Below are 13,835 nucleotides of genomic sequence, written 5' to 3' on the forward strand. Positions count from 1 at the left end.
AAGAGGTTGGCCCGGTTGAAGCCGACCGTGGTCTTCACCCAGCTGTGGAGAATCAATGGAGAGCAAAACGGGAAAAGGGAGAGAAAACAAAGATGAGAGCCGACCGTGGTCTTCACCCAACCGTGGTCTTCACCCAGTTGTGGAGAATCAGTAGAGAAAAAAACGGGAAAAGGGAAAGAAAACAAAGATGAGAGCCGGCCGTGGTTTTCACCCAGCTGTGGAGAATCAGTGGAGAGAAAAACGGGAAAAGGGAGAGAAAACAAAGATGAGAGCCACACAGCCAGCTATGGAGGGGAAGAGAGCAAATTAGGGGGGAAAAGGAGGAGAGATGGGGGAGAGAACGGGAGGAGGAGGTACCCGGTTTTGAAATTTTTTTTTTCATTTCCATTTGGATGGCTGGGATCTAGTCATTTTCATCCAATGGCTGAAAAAAAATGGAGGCATGGTACCGAAGGAGGCATTGTAGAATTTCCCGAAAATGAATGATGTATGGCAATGGCAATGACAGTCCGTACTCCATACTGCGCTTTGTGGGCTCCATAATGTCTGAAACTTGAATGCAATGTACCAACCATTTTTCTGCACCAGTTTATGGCCATGGCAGTCCGTACTCCATACTCAACCAAGAAGAGCTGTCTGGTACCTGCCATGAAACTTCAAATAATTTTCCTAATTAGTTGCTTTCGTTGCAAGTTAGAACCTGAGAAGAAGAGCAGACGAATGACCTAACTAGAGAAATTTCTTTACAACTTTTGTTTTCCCATTTTTCAACTACAACCCAATGACACCGATTGATGCGGGAAAAAGTGAGTTATGATTCACTGGTTTAAAAAAATATAAAATTTAAAAATTAATTTTATCTTTTTTAGTTTAAAAATATTTTAAAAAATATATTTATTTAAATAATTATTTTATAAAATAATTTTTTTTACCCATCATACTAATTAACACTAATTAATAAGAGGGTTGTTATTCCTAATATCCATTTTACTAAACGTAACACTTTTTTATCATATTTTTTTTTTTCATATGTACCCCTTTTTAATTAAGAACTCTCTCAAGCCTCCTCTCAACATATTAAACCTAAATTCTAGTTGATTAAGGTTACGAATCACATACTAAATATAATTAAAAAAGTTGAAAAAAAAAAAAAAAAAAGGTGCAATTGGGATGTGAGGTTGAAAAGGAGAGAGGGGAGAAGAAAGAAGGGAAGGAATAAAATACAGTAGTTTAAAAATGTAAAATATTATATTAGTAAAAATGGTGTTATGAATAGCAATTGAGATTAATAAGTGGACACATAGTGCTTAATTGTAAAAAAACAATCTCTCTTAATTGTGTTTTTTCTTTTTAACTGTGATACTTTTTTAGTTTTTAATAGGAAAGTCAATATTTTATTTTTATATTTTTATCTTTTAAATTTATTTGTTTTAATTTAATTTTAAATTTTTTAAATTTCTTATTATTTGATAATTTTATTTAATGTTATCGAATAAAAAATAAATAAGAGGTGATTTCAAAAAATGAGTTGATTTATGAAAAATATATATATTTTTAAATGAACGAAAATAAAATTAATTTATAAAATTTGAATTTTAAAATATTTACCGTGAAAGAAGGTAAAATTAATTTATAAAATATATGATTTTCCATACAGTTTCAAGTGAGTGAGATAATACCCACTTTTCATGTTGGGTCTTGCTTTTTAATTATTAATTAGTCAAGTCATTCACGCTTTTTGTGGGCTCCACAATGCCTACCAAACTATTTTTCTGCACCACTGCTTATCCACCCAACAGTCAACACCGAGTGAATGGTCTAATGCCTACAATGAAAATGATTGATGTAGGGAAATGACAATAAAGACCATAGTCCCATAATCTTGTGGTTAAAAAACAGTTTTATGTTTTTAAAAACAAAATATTGTTTTTAAAACTTCATAATATCGTTGGGTCATTGTTCTTTATTTCTATTTTTTAGAAATAAAGTAAAATATTAAACAATTTTTTAAAAACGCATAGAAGTTGTTTTATTTTATTTTTAAAAATAAAAAAACATAGAAAACCAATTTTTTCTCTCTCCACGATCTAATCCTAATATAAAAATCTTGAAATATTATTTTTCTTTAAATTGCATGTGGTTTTCTAGCTTTCGTTTAACTTCTCTCAAAATTTTTCATTAAGTAAATATTATTTTGTTTATAATAGATAAAGTGGATATATTATATTTTGCAAATTCGAATTATTGAAATAAGTGTTTGACTCTAGTTTATTTAGCATTTGTCAACGGGATATAATAGTTGACATTTACATTTCTTGGTGGGAAATGTAATTGATTTGGACCCCAGCTTCTAGGGGTTTGGTTAAAGGTTACTAGTACTAGTAGTGTTTGGTTCAGTCCATCTTAAAGGAACAATTTGAGACTAGCCACCTATTCGAAAAGCCCTACCTAACTAGACACCCTTTGATGTTTGATGACCAGAGTAAATAAATTATTAGAATGTTTTGACTGAATTTGATATAAAAATATTTGAATAAAAAATAAATGCATACAGTTAGAAATTTTGAATGTATTGGCAAAAAAAAAAAACTCACAAGTTTATGGAAATGATTGATTATAATGTCTCATATTTTGCAAGTAAATTTGAAATATTTGATCCATAGATTGCATTAATGTTCCTTATTGGGCTGTGAGCTCATTCATATTTGTTGACTACTTTTCAGGTACCCTTAGTTCGAGTGAGGAGTGATGGCTAGGCTGAGGAATGGTCATCATTAGGATTTAACTTAGAATTTTATGTTGGTTTTTGTTTAACTGTTAGTTATGTTCATTTGGATCTTTTGGTATTTGGAAGCTATTTGAATATTGATCCTTTAAATTTTATGTTAGTTCAAAATTGAGTTTTGAAGATTTTGAAATTTGTTTAAGTGTTTGCAAATATTTGGACAATGGATTTTGGATAGTGGATGTTTTAGTTTTGGAATTGAATTTTGAGGATTTTAGATTTTGTTCTGCTACTCTGAACAGGTATTTGGTAATTGATAACTTCTGATTACAAGATAATTGTTTGGGTCAGGTTACATCGTAAACCTTTGGGTTTAAAGTGTGAAATGACCGTCATGCCCTTGGAGTGGGTCTTGGGGCGTGACAGAATACGTGCATTCAAAGTTTTGAAAAATAGTTTTTAAAAATTAAATTTAATCGGTTTTATGTTTTTAAATATTTTTCAAAAATAACTTTATGATATATATTTCTTAAAGCAATCATAAAAAGAAAAAAAAAAAGAAAATAACTTAAAACAACTAATATATGTTTTCAAAAAACACCTAAACGGGCTTTTTTTTATTTTTGTCAAACAGTTTTCGTTTTTTCTTATTCTTAAATAAAAAAAAATGGTTTTTGAAAATAGTTTTCAAATATATCTTGTATTTTTTATTACTCTCTATATCAAAGAGATTGGTATTGCAATAGCATTTGAAGATATGCCAAGGAGTTGAGCTACAACTTATATATTTATAAATTATTCAATATTTATATAGAAAAATTGAAATAAGTTAAATGAATTTAAAATAATATATAAAAATAATTTATTAACTTTAATTTTTTTTTTTTCATTTTTTTCTATGTTTTCTTTCTCTTTTATTTTCCCTTAAAATTTATGAGAACTAATGAGAAAAATGTTGGGATATATCGTGTATCGAGAGACGTCGACATGATATTTTGTGGAGAAAAATTGAAGAGGAGAAAAATCGTTGAAAATGGGCAAAAATTCCCGATATTGATCGGTCAAAGGATTCGAACCATCAGGGCAAGCTTTCCATTTGTTAAATATATTGTATTTAAAATATGTATTCAAATTCATCATGTAAAGAAAATTATAAAAGAATATTTTAAAGAGCAAATTAATTATAATTATTTTATAATTAAATACAAAAATTTCTTTTAATTGATTACCAAAAATATAAAATTATCACAATAATTTTCTTCATAATATTTTTAATATCATTAATAAATTAATTAAATATTAACAAATTGTACATATATCATAATTTATTTTATATCATTTAATACAATTGAATTAAATTTATTATAATTTTAATATTAATATATATCTTTTAAGTTAGACATATTATAATCAAATATCATAATATTATTATGAAATAATATTTGATGTAATTTAATAATAAATGTACATTTATAAAATTCATTTTTTTTTTCAAAATATTCACTGATATATCTTCGATATATTTGATATATTCGTAAAATCAAAGTACCGATATATCCGTAATTACTGATATTTTCATCTAGATGAGAACCAAATATATTTTTAATTTTTCATACAAAGCTTTTGGAATTTGCTTTAAACCATAATATATATATTTTTTTTTAAAAATTTAAAGACACGATTTGTAAAGTCATTACACATATTCATTAATATATCCATTTAGAAAAGTTTTTTTAATACCAAGTTGAAATAAAACAAAATCTTTATAACATGTAACAAGTAATGTTTTGATTAATTTAAGTTGGAAAATGCTAAGCTACAAAACCGATACTTGTTTAATAATTGGATAATATTTGAATTTATGATTATTATTAATGCTAAATTTGGATTAAACTATGTAGTAAAATGCCGATCAATAAGAACAAGACTGAACAACACACGAGCCAGCCCTTGCTTTTAAATTAGCCAAGTCATTCACGTGCTTTGTGGGCTCCACAATGTCTGAAACTTGAATGCAATGTACCAACCATTTTTCTGCACCACTGGTTATCTTTCCAACACCGAGTGAATGGTCCAATGCTTACAATGAAAATGAATGTGGCAGTTCGTACTCCATACTCAACCAAGAAGAGCTGTCTGGTACCTTCGTTGCAACTTAGAACCAGAGAAGAAGAGCAAACGAAAGATCTAAAATTGTTTTCCCCATCTTTCAACTGAGAAAAATTGTTTAAACAACCCAATGACACTGATTGATGCAGCAAAAAGTAAGTGATGATTCACTGGTTTAAAAAAATATAAAATTTAAAAATTAATTTTATCTTTTTTAGTTTAAAAATATTTTAAAAAATATATAATTAAATAATTATTTTATAAAATGAATTTTTTACTCGTAATACTAATTAACACCAATTAATAATAGGGTTGTTATTCGTAATATCACTTTTACTAAACGTAATACTTTTTTATCATTTTTTTTCCATATGTACCCTTTTTAATCAAGAACTCTCTCAAATCTCCTCTCAACATATTAAATCTAAATTCTAGTTGATTAAGATTGCGAATTACATCCTAAATATAATTAAAGAGATTGGAAAAAAAAAGAAAAAAGAAAATAAAAAAATGGTGCAATTGAGACGTGAGATTGGAAAAGAGAGAGGGGAGAGGAGAGAGGGTAGTTTAAGAATGTAAAATGTTATATTAGTAAAAATGGTGTTACAAATAACAATTAGAATTAATAAGTGGACACATAATGCTTAATTGTAAGAAAACGATCTTTCTTAATTGTGTTTTTTCTTTTTTAATTGTCATACTTTTTTAGTTTTTAATAGGAAAGTCAATGTTTTATTTTTATATTTTTATCTTTTAAATTTATTTGTTTTAATTTAATTTTAAAATTTTAAAAATTTAAAATTTCTTATTATTTGATTATTTTATTTAATGTTATCGAATAAAAAATAAATAAGAGGTGATTTCAAAAACTGAGTTGATTTATGAACAATATATATATATTTTTAAATGAACGAAAATAAAATTAATTTATAAAATTTGAATTTTAAAATATTTACCGTGAAAGAAGGTAAAATTAATTTATAAAATATATGATTTTCCGTACAGTTTCAAGTGAGTGAGATAATAGGGAAAATTGTGTTTTGGGCCCAACTGGGCCCAAAAATTAACAAATGGTCCATATATGTTACAGAATTAATAGAAAGGCTATGAGATATTGAGTGACCTATATACCCTTCTAATTTCCAAGTCAGATTGCTGTAAATTAAAAGGGAGAATTGTGTTAAATGTGAAATGCCATGTCACCTTCGCTTCTTCAGCACTCTCGATGAAACCTCTGAACTGAGCGGAGCTTATCAATGGCGTCCCAAATGGCGATCCTCTCCAGAGCCCTAAAACCCTCCTCAAAACCCTAAACCACCACAACAATCCCTTTAAAGCTTCCATTTCCACCTTCACATTCCTCTCCCAGGAAGCCCAACTCGCCGAGCCCAGGCTTCCCCCGCCATCTTCCACTCCACTTCCTCCCAACCCCGCCTCAGGGAACCCGCTCTACAATTATTTTTTATGGATGGATCTTTACTTTATTTATATCAGGATGCTGCAGACAGGAAAGGAATCTATGCCTGATGATGAGTCATATGAATTGGTTGTTGGTATGCTGTTTTTGACAGACCAGATTGATGCTACCTTGAGATATGTTGATTTGACTTTGAAATCTGGTTATATGTTGTCAATGAGGGTTTTTGTTGAGTGTGTGAGAAGTTGTGTTAACAAAGGCAGGCTGGATGCTTTGGTGTCTATTATAAAGAGGTGCAAGGTACATGACTAATTAGAATTTTTTTCTAGATCATTTGTGTTAGGAGGAACACTTTCTGGTTATGTTTCTGTTTCTGACATCGCTTCTCTGGAGTGTGTACCAGACAATGGATCAGAATAAAGCTCTTTTTCCCTCCTGGAACATGTGCATCTTCATTGCAGATATTGCGATGCAAGAGGATAATAGCAAGTTAGCTTTTTATGCCCTGGAATTCATGGCCAGATGGATTGCTCGGGGTGAGAATGCAAGGGGTCCTGTTCTACTCTCTGTGGATGAGGGGCTTGTTGTATCAGCACTTGGAACTGCTGGTAGGACTTATAGTTGTACTCTTCTAGATGCATCATGGGCGATCCTACGACGATCATTGCGTCAAAAGAAGGCACCTCAACCAGAATCTTATCTTGCAAAAATATATGTCGATGCAGCATTGAGGAATTTGCAGAGAGCATTCAGCACTCTGCATGAGTTTGAAACCGCTTATAGGAACTCCCCCAAAGAAGCAGAAGAGGATATATTCTCACCTTTTACATCTTTACATCCTTTGGTAATGGCAAGCTCCAAGAATGGTTTTGAAACATTGCACACAGTTTGTCTTCTTATCTGTAAAAGTTTCTGTTCTCACAATTCATTTACTATAGTTGGTTGATTTTCCATAAAGTGATACTGAAATCTGATTAGGGTGTAGTTTATTTTTACTTTTATTGTTTTTAGTCGTTTAGGTTCAATTTAGATCGCGAAAAGTATGAGGGAAACTCAATTGGGAGAAAAAATGGAAAAGGAAGAAAAAAAAGCTTAAACTTCTCTAGCATACTTTTCCAATATTATTCTTCTTTTCTAAAGAGAATAAAGAATTTAAGAATGTATAAGTTCTTAAATAATTTTCATTATATTTCAATTTTTATCAATTTTCTATGGAAAACCAGACTATTTTTTTTTTTCTTTCCAATAGCACTTTCCATGATCCAAACAAAGTCTTAATGAATCTGAAACTGGAACATAAAAAATATACACTTACCTTTATTTGTCAAAAAACAAACAGGCACACATATACATGAAACCCCTTCTCGTCCTTTATCATTATTTTTTTGATAGGCAAAGAGGAAAATATTACTAGTGCTTATGTTTTGTTGAGTAATAGATTTGAAATTATGCAAATCATGCATTATTGGATTTTATTTCTTTTCGTGCTTTAATTTTCTGTCTAGTCCACCATATTATTGACTTAGTGAGGAGCTCTCAATGGTAAAGATTCATGGAAGAGCATCAATCAGGGGTGGGATGAGTTCATGAGGTTCATTTCCTTCTCTTTGGGTGATTGGCGAAGAGTTAGGTTTTGTCATGATATATGGTGTGGGGAGTTGCTGTTGCATGTTAGATTTCCTGAGTTGTTTTCCATTACTGTGGACAGAGAGGTTTTGGTTGAGTTATCAGGGCTTTTTGAGAGGTGGGGCTTTTTGAAATTTGATGTTTGTGAGTGATGTCCAGGGCGTTAGGTTTGGCAAGGGATACTTTGGAAGCTATTAACATCTTTATTTCATACAGGAAGATGAGATATTTTGAGATGTAAGGCTGTAATAAGACGGAATTTTCAATGAAATCTTACCATGTGCTAATGACTGGAGAGGAAGGTGTTTTCCCCCTTTTCAGTCAGCCATGACATTGGGATGTGGTTAACCCGGCTATATGCACTCTTTAAGTTGTAGATAGGTCGAATTCCTGCAACTGTACAAGGCATTTACACCAACTATACAAGGCATGTACACCAACTGTACAAGGGTGTACAAGGGTGTGTATCTGAAGGTATTTCAAGTGATTTTGAAGAACTTAGTCATCAACATTTTCAACTCGTCGTGCACATTCCTCACACATATCGGTTGACAACACACTCCTTCCACGTATTGTTAGTTCATTGTGTTAGCTCCCCCGCATTACTTAGGCGTAGGAACCGAAATGAGGGTTAAGTTTTTCCTGCTTTTCCCTCATCCACGAGAATGGAAACATTGTTGCCCCACCCATATGCACTTGTTCGGTCGTCCCTTCGGTGGATTGCATAACTGTACAAGCCATTTACAATAACTGTACAAGCCAAATGTGCTAACTGTACAAGTGTGTACAACCCTACCTATATTGAAGGATTTCAACTTTTTTGAAAACAATCGTTGCTCATTTCCTTCTTTTTTTTTTACTAGGGGGACATCCCTCACAGTCATTCCTCATTTCCCTTCGTACACATTCAAATGCCTTGTGGTAGCACACTTATGTTGCATAGGAACCTAAATTGGGTTTCATTTTCCCATTTTCAATCAGCCATTTCTTTGGAATGTGGTTAACCTCCCCATATGCACTCCTTCAGTTTTATTTAAGTGGAATTGCTCCAACTATACAAGGCCTTTACACCAAGTGTACAATCGCAATGTATTAAATGTACAAGGGTGTGTATCTGAATGTATTTCAAGTGATTGAGAAGAACTTAGTCATCAACATTTTCCACTCATCGTGCACATTCCTCACACATATCGGTTGACAACACACTCCTTCCACGTATATTATATTATTTGTACAATGTTAGTTCATTGTTTTAGCTCCCCCACATTACTTAGGCGTAGGAACCGAAATAAGGGTTAAGTTTTTCCTCCTTTTCCCTCATCCACGAGAATGGAAACATTGTTACCCCACACATATGCACTTGTTCGGTCGTCCCTTCGGTGGATTGCATAACTGTACAAGCCATTTACACTAACTGTACAAGCCAAATGTGCTAACTGTACAAGTGTGTACAACCCTACCTATATTGAAGGATTTAAACTTTTTTTGAAAGCACTCGTTGCTCATTTTCTTCTTTTTTTTACTAGGGGGACATCCCTCACAGTCATTCCTCATTTCCCTTCGTACACATTCAAATGCCTTGTGGTAGCACACTTATGTTGCATAGGAACCTAAATTGGGTTTCATTTTCCCATTTTCAATCAGCCATTTCTTTGGAATGTGGTTAACCCCTCCATATGCACTCCTTCAGTTTTATTTAAGTGGAATTGCTCCAACTGTACAAGGCCTTTACACCAAGTGTACAATCGCAATGTATTAAATGTACAAGGGTGTACAAGGGTGTGTATCTGAATGTATTTCAAGTGATTGAGAAGAACTTAGTCATCAACATTTTCCACTCGTCGTGCACATTACTCACACATATCGGTTGACAACACACTCCTTCCACGTATATTATTTTATTTGTACAATGTTAGTTCATTGTTTTAGCTCCCCCACATTACTTAGGCGTAAGAAGCGAAATGAGGGTTAAGTTTTTCCTCCTTTTCCCTCATCCACGAGAATGGAAACATTGTTGCCCCACACATATGCACTTGTTCGGTCGTCCCTTCGGTGGATTGCATAACTGTACAAGCCATTTACACTAACTGTACAAGCCAAATGTGCTAACTGTACAAGTGTATACAACCCTACCTATATTGAAGTATTTAAACTTTTTTTGAAAACACTCGTTGCTCATTTTCTTCTTTTTTTTACTAGGGGGACATCCCTCACAGTCATTCCTCATTTCCCTTCGTACACATTCAAATGCCTTGTGGTAGCACACTTATGTTGCATAGGAACCTAAATTGGGTTTCATTTTCCCATTTTCAATCAGCCATTTCTTTGGAATGTGGTTCACCCCCCCATATGCACTCCTTCAGTTTTATTTAAGTGGAATTGCTCCAACTGTACAAGGCCTTTACACCAAGTGTACAATCGCAATGTACTAAATGTACAAGGGTGTACAAGGGTGTGTATCTGAATGTATTTCAAGTGATTTTGAAGAACTTAGTCATCAACATTTTCCACTCGTCGTGCACATTCCTCACACATATCGGTTGACAACACACTCCTTCCACGTATATTATTTTATTTGTACAATGTTAGTTCATTGTTTTAGCTCCCCCACATTACTTAGGCGTAGGAACCGAAATGAGGGTTAAGTTTTTCCTCCTTTTCCCTCATCCACGAGAATGGAAACATTGTTGCCCCACACATATGCACTTGTTCGGTCGTCCCTTCGGTGGATTGCATAACTGTACAAGCCATTTACACTAACTGTACAAGCCAAATGTGCTAACTGTACAAGTGTGTACAACCCTACCTATATTGAAGGATTTAAACTTTTTTTGAAAACACTTGTTGCTCATTTTCTTCTTTTTTTTACTAGGGGGACATCCCTCACAGTCATTCCTCATTTCCCTTCGTACACATTCAAATGCCTTGTGGTAGCACACTTATGTTGCATAGGAACCTAAATTGGGTTTCATTTTCCCATTTTCAATCAGCCATTTATTTGGAATGTGGTTAACCCCCCATATGCACTCCTTCAGTTTTATTTAAGTGGAATTGCTCCAACTGTACAAGGCCTTTACACCAAGTGTACAATCGCAATGTACTAAATGTACAAGGGTGTACAAGGGTGTGTATCTGAATGTATTTCAAGTGATTTTGAAGAACTTAGTCATCAACATTTTCCACTCGTCGTGCACATTCCTCACACATATCGGTTGACAACACACTCCTTCCACGTATATTATTTTATTTGTACAATGTTAGTTCATTGTTTTAGCTCCCCCACATTACTTAGGCGTAGGAACCGAAATGAGGGTTAAGTTTTTCCTCCTTTTCCCTCATCCACGAGAATGGAAACATTGTTGCCCCACACATATGCACTTGTTCGGTCGTCCCTTCGGTGGATTGCATAACTGTACAAGCCATTTACACTAACTGTACAAGCCAAATGTGCTAACTGTACAAGTGTGTACAACCCTACCTATATTGAAGGATTTAAAATTTTTTTGAAAACACTCGTTGCTCATTTTCTTCTTTTTTTTACTAGGGGGACATCCCTCACAGTCATTCCTCATTTCTCTTCGTACACATTCAAATGCCTTGTGGTAGCACACTTATGTTGCATAGGAACCTAAATTGGGTTTCATTTTCCCATTTTCAATCAGCCATTTCTTTGGAATGTGGTTAACCCCCCATATGCACTCCTTCAGTTTTATTTAAGTGGAATTGCTCCAACTGTACAAGGCCTTTACACCAAGTGTACAATCGCAATGTACTAAATGTACAAGGGTGTACAAGGGTGTGTATCTGAATGTATTTCAAGTGATTGTGAAGAACTTAGTCATCAACATTTTCCACTCGTCGTGCACATTCCTCACACATATCGGTTGACAACACACTCCTTCCACGTATATTATTTTATTTGTACAATGTTAGTTCATTGTTTTAGCTCCCCCACATTACTTAGGCGTAGGAACCGAAATGAGGGTTAAGTTTTTCCTCCTTTTCCCTCATCCACGAGAATGGAAACATTGTTGCCCCACACATATGCACTTGTTCGGTCGTTCCTTCGGTGGATTGCATAACTGTACAAGCAATTTACACTAACTGTACAAGCCAAATGTGCTAACTGTAGAAGTGTGTACAATCCTACCTATATTGAAGGATTTAAACTTTTTTTGAAAACACTCATTGCTCATTTTCTTTTTTTTTTTACTAGGGGGACATCCCTCACAGTCATTCCTCATTTCCCTTCGTACACATTCAAATGCTTTGTGGTAGCACACTTATGTTGCATAGGAACCTAAATTGGGTTTCATTTTCCCATTTTCAATCAGCCATTTCTTTGGAATGTGGTTAACCCCCCCCCCCCCCCCCCCCCCCCCCCCCCCCCTTTATGCACTCCTTCAGTTTTATTTAAGTGGAATTGCTCCAACTGTACAAGGCCTTTACACCAAGTGTACAATTGCAATGTACTAAATGTACAAGGGTGTACAAGGGTGTGTATTTGAATGTATTTCAAGTGATTGTGAAGAACTTAGTCATCAACATTTTCCACTCGTCGTGCACATTCCTCACACATATCGGTTGACAACACACTCCTTCCACGTATATTATTTTATTTGTACAATGTTAGTTCATTGTTTTAGCTCCCCCACATTACTTAGGCGTAGGAACCGAAATGAGGGTTAAGTTTTTCCTCCTTTTCCCTCATCTACGAGAATGGAAACATTGTTGCCCCACACATATGCACTTGTTCGGTCGTCCCTTCAGTGGATTGCATAACTGTACAAGCCATTTACACTAACTGTACAAGCCAAATGTGCTAACTGTACAAGTGTGTACAACCCTACCTACATTGAAGGATTTCAACTTTTTTTGAAAAAAATTCGTCGATTGTTCTTAAATTATGAGTATGTTGACTTCTTCTGTTTGTAAGACGGATTTATGACTCTGCATCAATGGAAAATTATGTGCACAGTATGGAGTGACGGATAATAGGACAACTTAAACGAGTACATGAGGGTGTCGAATTGCACCCTTTCCTTTTCGTATTTAGATGAAGCAAATAAATGATCTTTTATCCTTGAACTAATTGTTTTTCCCTTTATGTGTGCAGGTGGGTTGATTGTTGAAGTGGGAGCTTTGTCATGATTAATAGAAATACTTCAAAATAAGAGGCTTAACATCAGATGAAATATGAGAAGAGAAAAACAGAGAAGTCTAGATTATCAAGATAGTTTATTTTATAGGAAGCCAATCTATGTTAAGAGTTGGATAATAAGATACCAACCTTTTTTAAAGTTTTTACATTGTAACTATTTTCATCAAATAATATCATATACGTTTCGGGACATGTAATTATGGATTTCATTCCAATTAAAATTCCAATGTATTGAACTTAAATTTTGGTTATTTCGCAGTTTATCAGCACATGTTTCTTGTTTTTAAATTTTGTTTTTCGTCCGTTTATATTGGTTGTTGGCCAAATAATGGCTCATTCTCATTTCATGTCGTTCTCCAAGTTTGCTGAAGAATTTCTTTACTTGCTAATTTTATTAAGTCATTTAATACAATAATCATGTTTGTTAAGATATTTTCATAGCCCATATTTTTAATATTAAATTCATTTCATTAATTATTTACTATTTATATCTCTATATCATTTTATATGTACACCTTCATATTTATTACATAATTTTTATAGTCAATATTGTGTAGTACTATATGTTTGCAAAACTTTAATTATGAATATGTCAGAAAGCAGTTACTAAGTAAAGAGTAATGGGAGAATTGTTTTTTGGGCCCAGCGGGGCCCAAAAATTAACAAATGGTCCATCTAACCGACCCATTGAAGCTGAAAACCCATAGGAAGTGTCAAATTCAAAAAGAAAGATTACCAGTCGACCGGTCTATGCTAACCGGTCGACCGGTTGGTGCCCTTATGTGAATATCGTTAAC

General features: G+C 33.4%; 1 protein-coding gene across 1 annotated transcript; it reads left to right on the forward strand.

The window, feature by feature from the left end:
- The first annotated feature begins 6,283 nt into the window (after positions 1–6,283).
- LOC117910733 (pentatricopeptide repeat-containing protein At1g26460, mitochondrial-like) lies at positions 6,284–13,028 on the forward strand. The gene is made up of 4 exons (XM_034824878.1): positions 6,284–6,551; positions 6,655–7,095; positions 8,255–8,351; positions 12,994–13,028. Exons 1-4 carry the CDS (start codon positions 6,303–6,305, stop codon positions 13,026–13,028), a joined length of 822 nt encoding a protein of 273 aa, XP_034680769.1. The 5' UTR covers positions 6,284–6,302.
- Positions 13,029–13,835: the final 807 nt, after the last annotated feature.

The sequence above is a fragment of the Vitis riparia genome, unplaced genomic scaffold (genome assembly GCF_004353265.1).
Source record: "Vitis riparia cultivar Riparia Gloire de Montpellier isolate 1030 unplaced genomic scaffold, EGFV_Vit.rip_1.0 scaffold826_pilon_pilon, whole genome shotgun sequence".
Taxonomy (NCBI): domain Eukaryota; kingdom Viridiplantae; phylum Streptophyta; class Magnoliopsida; order Vitales; family Vitaceae; genus Vitis; species Vitis riparia.